Source organism: Astyanax mexicanus, chromosome 24 (genome assembly GCF_023375975.1).
Source record: "Astyanax mexicanus isolate ESR-SI-001 chromosome 24, AstMex3_surface, whole genome shotgun sequence".
In the NCBI taxonomy this organism is placed as follows: domain Eukaryota; kingdom Metazoa; phylum Chordata; class Actinopteri; order Characiformes; family Acestrorhamphidae; genus Astyanax; species Astyanax mexicanus.
The window spans coordinates 26,877,487-26,897,500 of record NC_064431.1 but is presented as its reverse complement, the minus strand read 5'-3'; the positions used below and the strand labels follow the sequence as shown (position 1 = coordinate 26,897,500).

The 20,014-nt window shown below is 38.4% G+C and overlaps 2 protein-coding genes across 4 annotated transcripts in view; both read right to left on the bottom strand.

Moving 5' to 3' along the window:
* Positions 1-20,014, bottom strand: part of LOC103029679 (solute carrier family 2, facilitated glucose transporter member 9-like) — a 1,095,244-nt gene that overhangs the window by 434,829 nt on the left and 640,401 nt on the right. The window lies entirely within an intron of this gene.
* The window catches only part of slc25a26 (solute carrier family 25 member 26), a 69,588-nt gene that overhangs the window by 34,963 nt on the left and 14,611 nt on the right, over positions 1-20,014 (bottom strand). Inside the window, exon 5 of the mRNA XM_022682370.2 lies at positions 19,123-19,170. Within this exon, the coding sequence (XP_022538091.1) occupies positions 19,123-19,170 (48 nt within the window). The remainder of the gene's footprint in view (positions 1-19,122; positions 19,171-20,014) is intronic.

The following is a 20,014-nucleotide window of genomic DNA, read 5'->3' as shown; positions in this document are numbered from 1 at the left end:
TTGCCTTGATAGGCTCACAATTTTCTTAATTCTGCGTTACTTTGCCTCAATCTTTTTTTAGTTTTTGCATTACTTTGCCTCAATATTGTCTCAGTCAGTGTCAGCGCTACTTTGACTCAACCCTGTCTCAATCTCAGCATTACTCTGCCTTGATATTCTTAGTTCCTGTGTTACTTTGGCTCACTATTATCGTCGTTCTGATACTTTGTCTCAATATTGTCTCACTCTTTGTGTTACTTTGTCTCAATCTTTTCTCAATCTCTGTTACTTTCAGGGACGGTTCTAGGGGGGCTGAGGTGGGCATTGCTCCCCCAGATTTAGTTTTTGCCCCCAAGCAATTTTGCACAATGTGAGAAATGAGTATTTTTTTTAATTATCTCTGAAAAAATCTCTGAACCAATCATGAAAACGCATTTTAATGTGCAATGTAACGATATTTCCTTGCTTATTTCTGATTGGCTCATTGAGTCATAAAAAGGGGCAGACTGTAGGGAGAAGTTTATTTAGAGACATTCTTGATGTCTCTTAATGTGTAACATTAGCAGCTCGCTGTTAAGCAAACAACTAACATGTTAAGTAGCAGCTAATCTCTCCTAACACAAACTTGATACTCCTCTGTATGTATTTTATAAATGTTTCATTCAATATATATACTGTAAGAAGCCCTATAATGCATAGTTTTTGTTGAAGACACATTCAACATTTTTATTTCCTTACTTCATACATCAAATTTAGCCAGTATCATTATCTCTGGCTTCAAAAATATGACTATCAACATGCCCACCCATTGTGTTCTACTGCCCCCCCCAAGCAAAGCCGCCTAGAACAAGGGCTGGTTACTTTGCCTCAATCTTTTCTCAGTCTCAGTGTTCCTTTGACTTGGCCCTGTCTCGTCTTAAAGTCTTACAGCAGTAGCACGCAGTTCAGGGTGAGGAGAACACCCATATACTTTCTGAACTTGATGTATGGAGTGATCTAATGTCTCTTGGGAAAGAAAATATGACATAGTGAGAGATTTTTTGGAGTAAGCTCATGACTAAAGACATCTCTGACCCATGATGCTCTCAGGGAGCACCATTACCACCGATAGCCATGGGGAGAGGGACAGCAGTCTCGAGGGAGAGGAGGAGTGAGGGGAGAGGTAAGTAAGGTACAGCAGGTTCTGGTGATCAATGCTATGAAGCTCTGTGTAATCAGACTGAGGTGTAAGCAGCAGGCCAGGGAATCAGTGGTTGAGATAATGGGGGGTAATTGAGCTCCCGTGTCAGGCTGAAGCGAACGCATTAAGTGCTATTTGGAACAATTACTCCACTCGACCGCAATATAGCGGGATTCAATTCTCCGGCTGCGCTTTTTACGAGGGCCAGCGGGGCTAAACACACAGCCGCAAGGACCACAGGGGGAATCCTATTCACTGGAGAGAGAGAGAGAGAGAGAGAGAGAGAGAGATAGAGAGAGAGAGAGAGAGAGAGAGAGCGAGAGAGAGATTGAGGAATAAATCACAGCGCAGCGTAAGGCGGAGAGGTTCACCCTGTAATTAGAGGTTAACCTCACACTCCTTTTACAAGGCTGCCACTCTTTCATGAGACAAGCTACTCTCTCGCTTTCTCTCTCTCTCTTACACACACTCACAAATCCTTCCCTCCTTTTTTCAGCAGCCCATCCTAAAAACAGACATTTCCCACCCATCATACTTTGTATCTCAAAATTACAAACTGAAGATACAGGAGAAGGCAAAAACCTATTCGACTTTTAATGTAAGTCAATGTAAAATTATTTAGTTCTAAGTCATTTTGAAGCATTTCCTTTGCTCCATTCATCACAAACATTGAAAACTATGTAAAGGACACCTGACAGAAAAACAACAAAGAAATTGGGGTTACACGTCAGAATAATTTAATTATTGAGTTACCCATATTTTACAATATATTGATACAAACAAAGAGTTTACTAACATAACAATAGATCATGTGTTACAATTGTAACAATTAAATGTTTATTGCTTTTTAAAAAGGATATAGTTGCAGAATCATGCTAATATATTAGCACTATCTTACTGCCATAAAATTGACTTAATATTACAATATACTTGGAATAAAACATAAAATAAAACATATATACACTACCGTTCAAAAGTTTGGGGTCACTCAAACAATTTTGTGTTTTCCATGAAAAGTCACACTTATTCACCACCATACGTTGTGAATCAAGACATTGACAAGGTTAGAAATAATGATTTGTATTTGAAATAACATTGTTTTTACATCAAACTTTGCTTTCATCAAAGAATCCTCCATTTGCAGCAATTACATTATTGCACACCTTTGGCATTCTAGCTGTTAATTTGTTGAGGTAAGCTGGAGAAATTGCACCCCACGCTTCTAGAAGCAGCTCCCACAAGTTGGATTGGTTGGATGGGCACTTCTGGCGTACCATACGGTCAAGCTGCTCCCACAACAGCTCAATGGGGTTCAGATCTGGTGACTGCGCTGGCCACTCCATTACCAATAGAATACCAGCTGCCTGCTTCTGCTGTAAATAGTTCTTGCACAATTTGGAGATATTGCACCAAAACCAGACATTTGCAGCTAGAATGGTCATTTACCACATTAGCAATGTACAGAGTGTATTTGTTTAAAGTTAGGACTAGTTTAAAGTTATCTTCATTGAAAAGTACAGTGCTTTTCCTCCAAAATATAAGGACGTTTCAATGTGACCCCAAACTTTTGAACGGTAGTGTGTATATATATATATATATATATATATATATATATATATATATATATATATATATATATATATATATATATATATATATATATATATATATATATATACATATATACATACATATATATATATATACATATATACATACATATATATATATATACATATATACATACATATATATATATATATACATATATACATACATATATATATATATATATATATATATATATATACATACATATATATATATATATACATATACATACATATATGTATGTATATATATATATATACATATATGTATGTATATATGTATATATATATATGTATGTATATATGTATATATATATATGTATGTATATATGTATATATATATATGTATGTATATATGTATATATATATATGTATGTATATATATATATATATGTATATGTATATATATATATATATATATATATATATATATATATATATATATATATATATATATATATATATATATATATATACATACATGTTATTGCTGGTGTGAGCTCATGCCAGTTTATTCCCTTTCAATAATAAGTTTTGCTATACTGTGCTAGAAATTTTATAAATATAATATTTTGTAAATTATACTTTGTGTTGTAGATAACCTGCAATGAACAAACTTTGCACTGTGGGCTATTGGGTAGCTTATTGATAAATATGATTAGCACAGCTATACATAATCATAAATAAATATACTGTGAGCATATATAGAAATAAGTACACAAAATGTACAAATGATTGGAAAATGCATATAAACAAATACCCACTGTACAGATGCACGCTTTAGTGCACATGCAAAATGTGCAAAACTGAATGTGCAACATAATGCTGTGCAACTGAGCATAAGGTGATATAATAATTGTAGTAATTAATTTCAATGTTCAGTCACACATCGAATTTAATTGCAGTACAGTCTTTCAGAATTAAGTGAAGTGCCAATATTAAAGCAAAGCCATTTTTGAAGTTAAAATGAATAAATGCCAGCAAGTGGATTTAGTTTCTGTCTCTCCCGCTCCTCCCCAGATCCGACGCTCACGTAGGTTGCCTTATTGACACACAGTGGCAAGCGATGACAAGTCTTACTCCGTAGCTAAGCTAATCGGTGAATATATGTCTCAGTGTCCAAAATGCCTGTCTCTACTATCCTAGTGGTGGTAAAAAAAAAAATAATAATTACCCAGCTATGGTTAATAAACCTTACTGAAGCTCAGTGATTACCTGTTCCGCAGAAAAATAGCAATTTTTTTTAATACCTGGCTGTCTTTTAAGGCTCAAATTAAGTTACATTTTCTAGAAATCTTATCAAATGTATTATTTATTATACTATTTACTATTTAATTACATTGCTTTCAAATTGCACATATACAATCGGCTTGGGAGACGTTTTAACAGATGGCTGAGTTGGACAAAGTGCAAACACACATTGCTCTCTTTGCTCTGAGGCAAATTCCTGGCAGGTCACAGGTCCCTCATTTCTCCTTCTCCTCCTTTTCTTTCTTTCATATTTTCATTCTTTTACTTCCTCTCCCTTTCGTTCAGTCTCTCTCTCTCTCCGTCTGTTCTCCTGCTTTTTCATTATTGTCTCTCGCCCTCTCGTTCCTTCTCTCATCTTCTCTCCGTCTTTTCTCTCTTTTTTACTCTCTCAGTCTCTTTCTCTCTCCTTCTCCAAAGGTTCTCTATGTCGTTCTCCCTCCAGGCTGGAGAACTTATTAGAAACACATGGTGGGGGGGTGTTGGGGGAGCACCTCACCGTTTTTCTGCTCGGATTGCGTAAAAATATGCAGAAAATTATGGGAAGCAGGAACACAGCCCAAGGACTTTGCAGAACATAGAGTATCAATCAAACGTTTGGACACTATCTGTGGTCCAGAGACTTAGATAGCACAAGAATGCCCCCCCCCCCAAACAGCCAGTGTAATGCTGCTCAACACAGGAGTCCATTAGCTGAGGCATTAGAAATAGTAGTTAATGTTCTCCTCCAAGCTGTTGAGCTGTACAGTGTAGATGCAATAGCTGAATGCTGAAAGGTGCAACTGGATGGCTTTATGTGACTTAAAGGAAGTATCTGTAGATCCCATGATAATGATTTTAGGATTGTCTTTTTCTTTACTTCTGAAACAGCGCTGGTTTTCGCTCGCAGCATGCAGCTCATGACATAATGCACACAGCGCGGATGCTAAATTAGGGTTGCTCTGAGTGCTCCGACTGCGGGCCAAGACAAACAGACCAAAACCTCCAAAACAAAATAACAATCAACTGAGCCGCTGAGCGGCCCGTGATTTAGAAAAGGCGTCATCATTACTGTGCACGTCCCGGGGCCCTGGGAATGAATTACAGCCGTGTCCTCCTGACCCAGACCACGTTAATCAAAGACGGCTAATCCGACAACTGTTCCCAGATCGGTTCAGTATTACAACGTCAGTACCTGACCTTATCAAAGCACTGGTGGATGAAGGCAATCAAATCCTTACACCAATGTTTTTTTTTTTTTTTTTGAGCTGGTCTAGTCTCAATATCAGCATTATTGTGACGTGGTCTTGTCTCAGTCTTTGCATTATTCTAATTTAATGTCTTTTTGACTCAAAGTCAAAGACTTTAGATTTAAATCTTTGATCTCAGAACATGGTCTTGTCTCAGTATCAGCATTATCTTGACTCAGTCTTTTAAATCCTCCCAGTATTGTTCTCAACATCTTTTTATGTTTATTTTATGTAATAAGTTTTATTATTTTGACTCTCTTTTGTCTCAGTATTTGCATAATTTCTGCCTGGGCCTAATCCTGGTCCCAGAACATGGTCTTGTTTTAGCATTATTCTGACTTGGTCTAATCTTTATCTCAGAAAGTAGTCTCATCTCAGTCTCAGCATTATTTTGAATTAGTCTTGTCTATCTCAGAGTTACAGGTCTCAATCTAGTCTCAATCTCACCATTATTTGTGATTCAGCTTTGTCTCAGTGCTATTTTGAGTCTAGTCTCAGTCTTTGTATCATTTTGACTCCGCATGGTCTCAAACTCAGCACTTCTTTGATTAAGTCTTGTCTCAATTTTATTTTTACTTGGTCTCATCTCAGGCTAGGTTTGTCTCAATCTCAATGTAATTTTTGATTCAGTGTTTGTCTCAGTGTTATTTTAACATGGTCTAGTCTTGATCTCAGCCTTATTTTTGATTTAGGCTTAACATTATTTTGACCTGATCTCATGTTGGTTTCAGCATTATTTTGGCTTTCTCTGTCTGGTCAATTTCTCACTCTTATTTAGACTTGGTCTAGTCTTTTTCTCAGTTTTATTTTGATTTAGTCTTGTCTTGTCAAAGGGAACAGTATATCCCCATACACACCCAACAGACCAAATCAAATGTGTGGAAGATGTGTGTGCATAATATACATTCTGAATATGGCCTATACAAGTGTGTAATATTGTGTGTGTGTGTGTGTGTGTGTGCAGTGTCTGGGTCAGTGACGAGTGTTTGGCAGTGTAAGCTCAGAGCGCTGATCCTCTACAGAACACACACCGGCAGACCTGCCAAAACCAGTCCCACAGAGAGAGGTGAGAGTACAGCAAGAACAGCCTCTTTATACACACACACTCACACAGAGAGAGAGAGAGAGAGAGAGAGAGAGAGAGATAACTTCACCATCTTGACCACTTTAAACCTTGGCAAATGTGATCTATATCAAAGAAGATTTAAAAATTGCTCCAGTTTCTACCCACAAAGCAAAACCTTACCTCAGCATTTTGACACGGTCTCGTCTCTGTCTCATTGTCATTTTCATTTGGACATCATATCACATCACAGACACATCAATATTTTGGCTCAGTCTCACTTCCATCTCAATGTTATTTTTGAATCTCGTCTCAAACTGGTCTTGTCTCAATCTCTTCATTATTGTTTTGACCCCATCCTGTCTCTATCTTAGCATTTTTATAAACTCAATCCTGTCTCAGTCTCTTAATTTATATTTTGACTAATTTTTGTCTCAATCTCTGCATTTTTAACTCAATCCTGTCTCAGTGTCTTAATTATTTGTTTTGACTCAATCATGTCTCAGTCTCTTCCTTATTCTTTGGCTTAATCCTGTCTCAGTCCCTTCATTTACATTTTGACTCAATCCTGTCTCAGTCTCATTTACATTTTGACTCAATCCTGTCTCAGTCCCTTCATTTACATTTTGACTCAATCCTGTCTCAGTCCCTTCATTTACATTTTGACTCAATCCTGTCTCAGTCCCTTCATTTACATTTTGACTCAATTTTGTCTTCATCTCTTCATTATTGTTTTGACTCAATCCTGTCTCAGTCTCTTAATTTATATTTTGACTGATTTTTGTCTCAATCTCTGCATTTTTAACTCAATCCTGTCTCAGTGTCTTAATTATTTGTTTTGACTCAATCATGTCTCAGTCTCTTCCTTATTCTTTGGCTTAATCCTGTCTCAGTCCCTTCATTTACATTTTGACTCAATTTTGTCTTCATCTCTTCATTATTGTTTTGACTCAATCTGGTCTCAGTCTCTTCATTATTGTTTTGACTCAATCTGGTCTCAGTCTCTTCATTTACATTTTGACTCAATCCTGTCTCAGTTTCTTTTTTTATATTTTGACTCATTCATGTCTTAGTCTCTTTTTTTACATTTTGACTCAATCCTGTCTCAGTCCCTTCATTTACATTTTGACTCAATCCTGTCTCAGTCCCTTCATTTACATTTTGACTCAATTTTGTCTTCATCTCTTCATTATTGTTTTGACTCAATCTGGTCTCAGTCTCTTCATTATTGTTTTGACTCAATCCTGTCTCAGTCTCTTCATTTACATTTTGACTCAATCCTGTCTCAGTTTCTTTTTTTACATTTTGACTCAATCCTGTCTCAGTCTCCTCATTTACATTTTGATTTGTCTTAAATGTTACTTTCACACAATCCTGTCTCTGTCCCAGCGTCTTCAATATATTTTAGTTTTTTATTTTATTATTATTTTGACTCAATTTTATCTCAGTTTTTGCTTTATTTAAATTTTTATTTTCGTCTTTATTGCTACAAATCTTGTGGATCTCAGAGGCTGAATATTTGCCACTGAGCTGACAGCCAGCTCAACATACTGCGCATACCGAGCACACACACTCCGGTCTCCCGGCATTACTTCCAAAAGCACACGTAAAAAAAAAACATATTTCTCTGCACACATTAATATCACACACACATACACTGGGTTCCTCCTGCAGTCACCCGTCACCCACTCCATCTCTGTGTGCTGACAGGGCCACCGCATTCATTACTGCATCCATGGTAAAGTCATCGCGTTTGTACTGCAGACACTCGGCAGAATTAGAGTCCCTGCTGATGTCTAAATGGACTAATGGATGGAGTCTGCTAAGAGAATCATCCCCATTCATTATAAGAGCACGACGGTGAAGAAACTACATAAGTCAACGGACAAGACAGCGGGGGTCTGCTGGGGGACGCATCAGCACATTCAGCTATAATGAACAACGACCCAGCAATAGAGCACTCCTTAAAAAAAACAACAATTACATTCATTACATTCAATTTGAAACTTCATATTAAAGGTATCTCTCCGCTAAAATCCACTTTATCTTTTTCTCTGTGAAATACTATAGTTGTAATACTGAGTTGTAAATGAATGCTGTATATGAATGTATGCTGTATGTGAAACTGTTTCTCAGCCTCGTTTGTCTGCAGTAGCTTTGTAAAAGAAAATCCTCAGAAATACAAGTCGATCAGAGAGACGTTAGGATGTCTACATCAACCAGTGACCTCATGGCCTCGCCCACCTCGGCTAAGGACCACCCACAGGCAGTGCTGAACCCGCTTACAGCTCTGTTTACAGCAGCTAGTTAGCGTTAGCTATGTTGTGTAAGTAACTATAGGTTTAAATTGGATCTCCGGTTGATTTTACGTTTTACCAAGACCTTAAAGATATACACTAGGGAGGCACGGTTTAATAAGGCAGCATGTGGGTTTTTATGATATAGAGCGGATTCTGAGGCTTCGTCGTGGTGAAACTGCCCAAGTCTGAGGTAAGATTTTGAGCCACATTGAGCAAAAAATCCATCACTTCAAAAAAAAGTCACTTCATCCCGGTAATGTGAACGCAGCCTAAGAGCATTAGGAACAACCACTGAGAAAGAACCTGAAGGAAAAGCAAGACCAAAAAACAAACTCTGTAAAGAACCCAATGAACCAAGACTCAAAAGAAACCACTAAGCATAAGAATAAACTAATGAGAAAATATAATTAAAAGAAAAAAGAGAAGAACATAAAAAAACAGACTCGAAAAACAAAACTGAGAAAAACCTGAATAAACAATAAGAACCCAGACTCAAAAAAATAAAATAAAAAACTCACTAAGAGCAAAAAGAACTATTAAAGAATTAAAAATGAACAGTTTGTGTGTAAAGTACCAGAAGAAACAAGAAGGAAATAATAAGGAAACACTCTGAGAAGAACTTGATAAAGTAAAGACCATAAAAAGAACCACTAAAAAATTACTAAAAATAATAAAGAATCTGAAGAAGCAAAGAACCTGAAAAACAATAAAAAGAGAACAAAAGAGAAAACTAAGAAAACCTGAAGAAACAAAGAGGAACCAAGATTCAGAAAAAAAAAAAAAACTATGAACCTGGGCCGAGAAAACATGGGCCGAAACATGGGCCAATCAGACGGCAGTATTTAGACAGTGGTGGGCTGCAGACAGGCTTCATGTCGCTGTGCTCTTCATTCTTCAGCTCTTGGCTCATCACCCATGTGGCACGTGGGCTCAGTGCCCCTAAGCCCCCCACACTGCTGTGATGAGTGTGAGGATGAGCGTGAGCCCACCATAACACACACACACACACACACACAAACCGTAAATCTGTCCCTCATATAACACACACTGAGAAAGAAAACAAACAGCGGCGTCGCCACACCGCCATCCAACCAGACCCACGAGGATCAACACACACACACACACACACACGTAAAGACACATGTGGTCTGTGCTGGTATTTTAAAGGGTAGTATGAAAGAGGTGGAAGCTGCTCACCAGACAGAAACACACACACACTTACAGTGACTAAAATATTAAGCACATACAATATGCACATCAACTTACAAGCTATGTTAATACAATAATAATAATAATAATAATAATAATAATAACTTGAACACAGACAAACCTGACACATTTAGCTACCCTACAGATTAGTCATACATTTACCCCAGCAGTGCTACTTAACTCACACATGAATAAGTAAGAGACTTTTGGTAATTTTACAAATTTAGCTTAGCTAATATTACTATCCTTGCCCTGAACAGCTTGTATATTCTGGAAAACAGTGGAGTGTAAAAATATACTTAAATCTGCTGTCGCTATTAAACTAGTCAATGTTGTTTTGCAAATTGTTTTTTATTATCTGCAAAAATTTTTTTTTTTTTTGTAGAATATTTATGGTTTCCAAATAAGTGCGGTGGCCAAATGTTCACGGGTGCCAAATATACAGTGCATGGCTAGTAAAGACTCAGAAAAATCAATACAGAACAATATTTTGTTGGTTTGCCTGTTTAGATGTTAAAATGTTTAGTCTTAAAGCTCCACTAGGTAGGATTGAGATTTTGTGCTCGTGGGCTCCCCCTACAGTTGTAGAGTGTAATAAATGTTTCAGGCGGATTAGTTTCTCTTTCTCGTTTTCTGGCTTTCACAGACATATTCGGTCTCTTTCCAGCTTCTGCCAGAGTGTCTGTATGTTAGTTTGTAAAGAATGAACCAGTAGTCCTTGTAGAACTGTTAGAACTAAAGGTCGGAAAGCAGGTCGCAGTTCTCGCGAGCGTTGGTTGCGGCCGCCTCGGAAAACCTACAGAGTCTGGTTTGAGCTCAGAGGAGACACGAGAGCACCGCTATTCCTCCTATTACACCTCAATGAAGCGCTGCAGTGAGTTTCAAGCTGTAATTTCACTTCTTTAAAAAGATAAAAAAAAATCAAGGAAATCCTACCTAGTGCTGCTTTAATTATAGTTTTTTTCCTTAAAATCCATTTAGGCTTTTATAATAATGCAAAATTGGAAAAGGTGGCAACACAAAAGAAAACCTGCAAAAAATTGATTCAGATTTCAGTATTAAGGCTTTGGCCACGTGTTTCATTTTGTTTGTTTTTCGTTTCAGTGCATCTCTGATTAGATACAGGATTTAGCATAATTATTTATGTGACATGACAAAACAATAAAAATAAATGTTAAAGTTTTGTTTCATGTAAATCTAACAGTTTCACAAACCAAAAATAAGGGAACTTAATTTATAAGACTGTTTTTTGTTTAATATAATGTGTAGAATATTGTGTGCACGCAAACATACTCTGCAAACTTAAACAATTATACAGAAAAAATACCCTTAAATCTTCACAGTAAATAGGCCTGCCTATGTGCCTATGCCAAACACACACACACACACACCTGTTTACAGCCCAGCAGCAGATGAGCAAACACGGGAGTAATTGCAACAAATTGAGCTCAGCTTGACTTCGGCCTCTGGGTCTAACTGACCTCGGGGTCAACTAGCCATTAAAGACAGAAAGTGAAGGAAAAAAGCATCCAGGCAGTTTATTGATCTGCACGGAGCACTGCACACATCTGCCAACACTAAACCCAGCTAAACTCAAACCCATCCAAACACAGATGAGGGGGGGCCTGTTCTCTTTATATATAAACATTTGTGGACACCACAAATTTTATTCAGTGCATTCAGCTTCATTTAGTATGCTGCACCCACTGCAAAAGATGTGCAAATGCGCACACACACACATACAGAACTACAGGTCTAATCCCAGAAGAGAAGAATACAGTCATTTTTAATACCTTTGGTTTTGAAAGAAACATTGATTGAGCAGGTGTCCCAATACTTTTGCCCATACCATGGAAATGTGCTTTTTCATACATTGCATGTACATACAGTAGATAGACAGACAGACAACCCCAGACAGATAGTTGTGTACAAGGATTAATAAGCTGCAGTTGTGTGCAATTGCACATCTGTGTCAGCAGTGGGTGATACTTATTAAATGTAGCTGAATGCATTCATTAGAGGGGTGTTCAGAGTTCCAGTACAGAGTAAGGAGGTGTTCACCTTGTTCCCCTCAGCTACAGTGTTGTGTAAAGCAGGGCTGAGATGGTGAGCAGTGCAGGTATGAGTATGAGTGTGTGTGTGTGTGTGTGTGTGTGTGTGTGTGTGTGTGTGTGTGTGTGTGTGTGTGTGTGTGTGTGTGTGTGTGTGTGTGTGTGTGTGGGCAGAGGGTTTCAGGCTGCTGGGCACCAGTTCAGATCAGTCTGGCAGGATCATCGCCCCGGGCGGAGGTATTTCATAACAACATTCTTAAAAGGTTACCCACTGCCAGCTCAGCTCTTCTTCTCCTACTCTATCTATCTTTCTCCAACCTTCATTTATTATCTCGATCGATAGATAGATAGATAGATAGATAGATAGATAGATAGATAGATAGATAGATAGATAGATAGATAGATAGATAGATAGATAGATAGATAGATAGATAGATCAAAAAGACATATCAAACTAAATGAAATGTGGACAGACATATCAAACAGAAAGACAAATAGAGAGAAACCTGAGGGTAGACGGAAAGACAGAATGACAGATACACATGCAGGTAGATGGAGAGACAAACAGACAGGCAGACATACAGGTAGACAGACAGACATATAAAACAGAAACACAGATAAGACAGACTTGAGGGTAGACAAGCAGACATACCGGTGGGCAGACAAACGTAGCAAACAAAAACACATATGGACAGACAGGCATATCAAACAGAAAGACAGATAAGCCAGCCAGACAGACAGACCCAAGGGTAGACCACAAGACAGACAAACAAAAACACATATAGACAGACAGACAGGCAGATAAATTAATCAAAAAGACATATCAAACTAAATGACATATGGACAGACAGACAGACATATCAAACAGAGAGACAGACCTGAGGGTAGATGGAAAGACAGACTGACAGATACACATGCAGGTAGATGGAGAGACAAACAGACAGGCAGACATACAGGTAGACAGACAGACATATAAAACAGAAACACAGATAAGACAGACTTGAGGGTAGACAGGAAGACAGACAGACAGATACACATGCACATATGGATAGACAGGCATATCAAACAGAAAAACAAATAAGTCAGCCAGACAGACAGACAGACCCAAGGGTAGACCACAAGACAGACAACCATAGCAAACAAAACCACACATAGACAGACAGGCAGACATGCAGGTAGACAGACAGATATAGCAAACAAAACATATGGACAGACAGACATATTAAACTGAAAGACAGATAGACAGACAGAACTGGGGTAGATGAAAGACAGACAGACAGACAGACATGCAGATAGACAGAAAGACAGACAGACATATCAAACCAAAGGACAGAAAGACAAACTGAGGCTAAACTGAAAGAGACAGACAGACAGACATACATATATGCTGGTAGACAGGACGAATAGATGTATACATAAATAGATACATAGATAAGCATTCTGGAATACAGATAAAGACAGACAGACAGGCCCACTAGTAGACAGATGGACAGACAGACAGACAGATACACACGAGTTACAACATTAAAACCACCTAACCTAATACACTGGCCCTCAGGTGCTCATGACCCTGTCCCCAGCACCTGGCTGATGTCTGGCTGACCCAGACATCTATAGCAGTTTTGGGTCTTGTCAAACTGCCTCAGTGTGTGTGTGTGTGTGTGTGTGTGTGTGTGTGTGTGTCTGCTGCTGCTACCTGATACCTGGCCCTCACCTCCTGAACACACAGACAGGTGTGAAGAGACCTCAAGCTGACTTCATATTAATCAGCACTGTTTTTCCTGAAGCTCTGACTGCACCTCCCTCATCCCCCTCTCTCCACCTCTTTCTCAATCATTCATTCCTTCATCACTCATCCCACCACTGATACAGTCAATCAAACCAGACAAGTGGTGTCCAAATGCTGCCTTATTAATTGTGATAAAAAAAAAACTCTAGATTTTTAAACAAATCAATGGTTAATAATGGTTAAGGCTGGTCTGTAGCAATTAAAATAAAATGGGATTTGGAAATGGATAAAACAAATGAGAATTTACTGCAGCATTTACACACTTCCATCAACATAACTAGAAAAATACAGATAAAACACAGAGAACTCTGTAACTATTAAAAGTAGAAGTCTTTTCTTTAGAGAAATTACAGATAAAAAGAGTTTCCTATACCTTTAAAAGACTTTGGGAAACTGGAGAAAACTGCTACAGGAAGAGACTGGCTGACCCACATGGCAACAGCTTTAGTCTTTAGCTTAGCATAGCATGATTGGACTAAGTCTCAGTTTCAGCAGTAAAGAAAATTAAATAAAAGGTCTGACAGGTGAAATGCATTAATAGTCATTGCTAAAAAAAAAAAAAAAAAAAAAAAAGTTTTCCTGGTAGTGTATATTAAATTATATTAAAGTTATGCTTTTCTTATATACAGGTCTGGAAAAATTAAGAGAGCACTTCAGTTTCCGAATGAGTTTCTCTGATTTTGCTATTTATAGGTTTATGTTTGAGTAAAATATACTTTTCTACCGAATTCCAAATACAAGTATTGTAATTCAGAGCATTTATTTGCAGAAAATGAGAAATGGCTGAAATAACAAAAAAGATGCAGAGCTTTCAGACCTCAAATAATGCAAAGAAAGCAAGTTCATATCTATAAAGTTTCTATATATCAATAGAGTTCAGAAATCACTATAGTTTTTATGCATCTTGGCATGTTCTCCTCCATCAGTCTTACATGCTGCTTTTGGCTAACTTCATGCCACTCACTCCTGGTGCAAAAATTCAAGCAGTTCAGTTTGGTTTGATGGCTTGTGATCATCCATCTTCCTCTTGATTATATTCCAGAGATTTTCAATTTGGTAAAATAAAAAGACAACATTTTAAGTGGTCTGTTATGTTTTTTCAGAACTGTATTATAATATATTTAAGTTTCACTTTATAATTCCATTTGGCTTTATTTGCTGAGGAAAAAAAAAGATATAATCTTTTTTTGCATTGAAGAAAACTATTCCATATTGCAGAGCTTTTAGTTATACCATGGGATACACAGCATTATTATAATTATCATTTCTAATATCACTGACTATACGCTATTGACTCAGAAGGCCTAGGTGATTTATGCTGCAACTGCAAAAGCTGATAGTCTGAAAGCTGATCTAGGTGTGCCCTCTAGTGGCTCTACAGGGAACTACAAAAAAAAAACCCTCAAGCACATTTACATTTTACACATTCACTATATGGATAAATGTATTGGGACATCTGCTCATGTATTCTTTATTCTGAAATGTATTTATAAAAAAAAAAAAAAGTTTTTTCTACTTTCCAGGGAAGACTTTCCAATAGACAAGCTCAATCGAGTAATCAAAGTAAAATGTGCAATTTATCATACAATTAATGATACTGATTTGAGGTCCTATCTTACTACTTACTATTTATACACCAAAAGTAACTTAAATTACTTAATGCATGCATTCTTTTGCAGTTTTAAGACTTTTAATTGTTATTAATCGGCTTTAATCACATTTAAATCGCCTCTAATAAACTACTCAGGGTAGCAGAAAAGAGCTGCATCGATTTACTCATCATTTTCTGAAGTGCAATTTTCTTCTCCACTCTTATCTCTCGCTTTTTTCTCTCTGCTTGTGTTTGAAACTCATCTAATTAATTAAGCTAATTAGTGCTGGGACAAACACAGGCAAGACAAAGATGAGCAGAGGTGAAATTACGCAAACAGAGAGACAGCCCCCCCCCTGATATGGATCTCTCTCTCCATTCCTATCTCTTTCTCCCACATCACTTTCTTCCTCTCTGTTTCATGTTTTTGCTCGCTCTCCCCCTCTCTCTCACTCTTTCCTTATTTCTCCCTTTCTCTCTCTCCATTTCTATCTCTTTATCCCACAGCACTCTTTCTCTCTCACTTTCTAGCTCCATCTTTTCCTTTCTTGCTCTATCTTTAATGCTTTTTAAGACCTCAATAAATATAATTTAAGACTCAAATATATAGTCATAATTTATTAAGTTCTCTCCCAGGTAACAATAGGTAACTTTCTGCTGAAGTTAGTATGTCAGCTAACTCGCCGCTAATGTTAGCTAGGTCTCCGCTAACCTTAGTTCTATTCCTGGTAACGTTAGCTAGCACATTTGAGCTAGCTAAAGTTAGTATGTTAGCTAGCTTGCTGCTAAAGTTAGTATGTTAGCTAGCTTGCTGCTAAAGTTAGTATGTTAGCTAGCTTGCTGCTAAAGTTAGTATGTTAGCTAGCTTGCTGCTAAAGTTAGTATGTTAGCTGACTCGCCGCTAATGTTTTTTAGCTCTCTGCTAACCTTAGTTCTATTCCTGGTAACGTTAGCTAGCACATTTAAGCTAGGTAAAGTTAGTATGTTAGCTAGCTTGCTGCTAAAGTTAGTATGTTAGCTAGCTTGCTGCTAAAGTTAGTATGTTAGCTAGCTTGCTGCTAAAGTTAGTATGTTAGCTGACTCGCCGCTAATGTTATTTAGCTCTCTGCTAACCTTAGTTCTATTCCTGGTAACGCTAGCTAGTACATTTAAGCTAGGTAAAGTTAGTATGTTAGCTAGCTTGCTGCTAAAGTTAGTATGTTAGCCAGCTTGCTGCTAAAGTTAGTATGTTAGCTAGCTTGCTGCTAAAGTTAGTATGTTAGCTAACTCACCGCTAATGTTATTTAGCTCTCTGCTAACCTTAGTTCTATTCCTGGTAATGTTAGCTAGCACGTTTAAGCTAGGTAAAGTTAGTATGTTAGCTAGCTTGCTGCTAAAGTTAGTATGTTAGCTAACTCACCGCTAATGTTATTTAGCTCTCTGCTAACCTTAGTTCTATTCCTGGTAACGTTAGCTAGCACATTTAAGCTAGGTAAAGTAAGTATGTTAGCTAGCATGCTGCTAATGTTAGTATGTTAGCTAGCTCTTTATTTCTCAAGCTGCTTACACACTAAATGTAGTAGGTGCGGCGCGGTATACTGACCTCCATAGAATTCAATTGTTTCTAGACTACAGTATTTCTCTGGTCGCGTGAGTTCACGTCATGCGTTTTCTGCCGCGGTACCACTTGCTGCGAGGTCAAAGTTGAACCATGTTGAACTTTGGCCGCGGTAAGCAGCAGCGCGTTAGAGGTGTGGTTATGGGCGCTCTACCGCTCTAAAAACAATTGAATCCTATGGGGGTCTGCATACCGCGCCGCACCTACCGCGTTCGGTGTGTAAGCACCTTTACTCTCTCTCATGATCACGTTCTAAATCTAGCTCCATCTCTTACTCGCACACTGGCTTATTCTCGCTCTCATCCTTGTTCTCTCTCTCTCTATAGCTCTTTCTCTCTCTCTCGTTCTCTCTCTCTTTCTTTGATGAATCATGGTGCGCTGGTGAAGCACCTGCGCTGCATGAGAATGCTTTAATGAAGGCTGTCAGAGCCGCACTCTTTCATTTATTTCAGAGAGAGGGAGAGTGTGAGAGAGAGAGAACGAGAGAGAGAGGGATGCGCGAGAGAGGCTCCATTTCTCCTTGGTGTCACAGGTTGTAGTGGAGAGAGTGGGGGGAAAAAAGAAGAGAACTAGTGGTCTGTATGAAGGTGACACTTGTACACTTGTGTATTTCAGTGTGTGTGTGTGTGAGTGTGTGTGATATATTCCATCACCGCTGGGCGATCCTGTACTTATTTTCCGCCTCACTTAACACACAATATTCTCACCAATTCCTCCTGGACGCTCTGGGGGATGGGGGGGTGTTGGGGGCGTGTGATTTGTATACGGAAGATTTTTTTCTCTGAATAAATGAATACATTTCGGACCGTCCCGGAGACACCCCCGGGACCGGCCCGGACGCGAGTCGTCACAGAGCGCATTCATTTCTACACACGCAGTTATCTGTGCCCACGCCGTGCCCCTGTCAGGATGAGTTTATTTAGCGGGACAACTACGACCCCATACCCATCACCCCCAGCAGCCATCACATCTCAGCACATAACATCACATCATATCCCTACACCCATCCCACACTGCCTTCACATCACATCACACCACATCCTGTCCTACCGCTCATCACATCACATCCCCATCGTATCCCATCCCTATCACATCCCACCCCATCACCCATAACAACCCACACGCATCAAATCCCACCCCATCACATCATACCCCATGGTGAGTTTGTTTACCCATTCCAATCCAACACAACACACCACACCACATCCCATCTCACACCCTTCACATCCCACCCCTATCATATCCCACCAAACACCAATCACAACACATCCCATCCTACCCCTCATCACATGATATCCCACACCCATCCCACCCCCACACCGCATCACATCCCATCCCTCATCACACCACATCACAAACCACCACGACATCCCACCCCACACCCATCACATACAATGAAGAATTTGTTTAGTGGGACAACTTGACCCCATACCCATTCCACCTCACACCCATCACATGCCTCCCCACACCAATCACATTCCATCCTCCATCACATCACATTCCCACACCCATCCCACCCTCCATCACATTCCATCGCATCCCACCCCACCACATCCCACCATACCCAATCACATCCCACCCCCCAACCTTTTGGTAAACAAACAAATGCTAAAACTAATTTGTCTTAGCTACCATAAAATAGCCAGCACTGTACAGTTTGTATATTTTAGTTGAGAAACTGCCAGTTTGTGTAAACAGGTAAATAAAACAGAGTAAACTGATACCTGATAAGTGTGAAAAGTGGTGATGAATACTTTATTTAACTTAATTTATATGAGTACAGAATAAAAGGAACTTTAACCTGCCTCTTCTCAGAAGACCCCGGACTGCTCTCCCCCTCAACAAAGCACTGCTTCAATACACAGCGCTGACAGGGAGGAGGGAGAGGGGTGTGGGCTTTTTTAACTTGTTGTCACCCATTTTATTGCCTTATTGCTTTCAGACTAAAAACTGTTGTCACATATTCAGTGCATCCCTAGTTTTATGCTCACCACAATGAGGTTAGGGTTCTGACTGATCAAAAACTGATCAGAGGGTGTCAGCAGACCCAGCTCAGACCCACTCATCCACCTACAACCACACCTCTGGCAGTGGTGTACATTAGCATTAGCACGCATGTTAACACCAGGAGTGAAGGTGTCCTAGGTTTTGATTTATGGAGATATCTCTAAAATAGGTTAAAGTGTGCTGTAATCCCTATAAAAAAATAACACCCTGAAGACAGCAGAGCAGCATCCAGTCAGAGCTGGACAGGAGATACGGGTCAGTGATCTTACCTCTCGGAGTACGGTACTGCCAAAACCCCGGTACAGCCCTCGCACGCCCTGCAGCAAGAGCACAGCGGTTACAACCGTGGATTTATTATCTCTCACTAAACAGCAGGAGTCCCATCTCATAAAGACAGAGGGAAAGTAGGCTATACGCTCTCGCTGCTCTTTACAGAACTCCTTCAAACATACTCTAAAATAAACTTAAAAAAAATAAATAAATAAAAAAAGATTATTCAGGACTTCTACTCTCTTTATATTGCCATAATAAATCAGGTAATTTTATATAATGTTCTGCAAATTTGTAATAATAAATCACTTAATAATTACATATATTTGCTTAAATCTGCTCACAGAAGTACATCCGATTAACACTGAACACTTAACTCCTTAAAAAACAATTAATCAATTACTACCAGTCAACTTATACATAGTATATATTCAGAACCTAAAAATTATTCCACAATTTATAGTGAACATTACTTATTTAATCTAATCTTAATATATTTATTATTTAGCATCTCTTAATAATTGAATAATTATTCAGTGTCTACTCATTTAGTCAATATATACTATACTAATTATTTGATTAAAAGTACTTTTTCCATATCGTCGCTGTCCAATGAAAAACACTTATCTCCAAAACAGCAACTTTACAGGAGAGAGAAAAAACCTTGTCAACTTTCAATGGAAGTCAATGTAAAAAGAGCTTATTTCAGGTCATTTTGAAGAGTTTCTATTGGTCCGTTCATCAAGAAATTTTGGCACAGTGTAAGGGAAAGTTTGTATGTTCAAATTATGTAGTAAACTAAAAATCGACAAAAATGGAGATAAGTGTTTTTCATAGGACAGCGACGATATATACATTAATTTAGTACTTATGAATTAGGCAGGACGTATT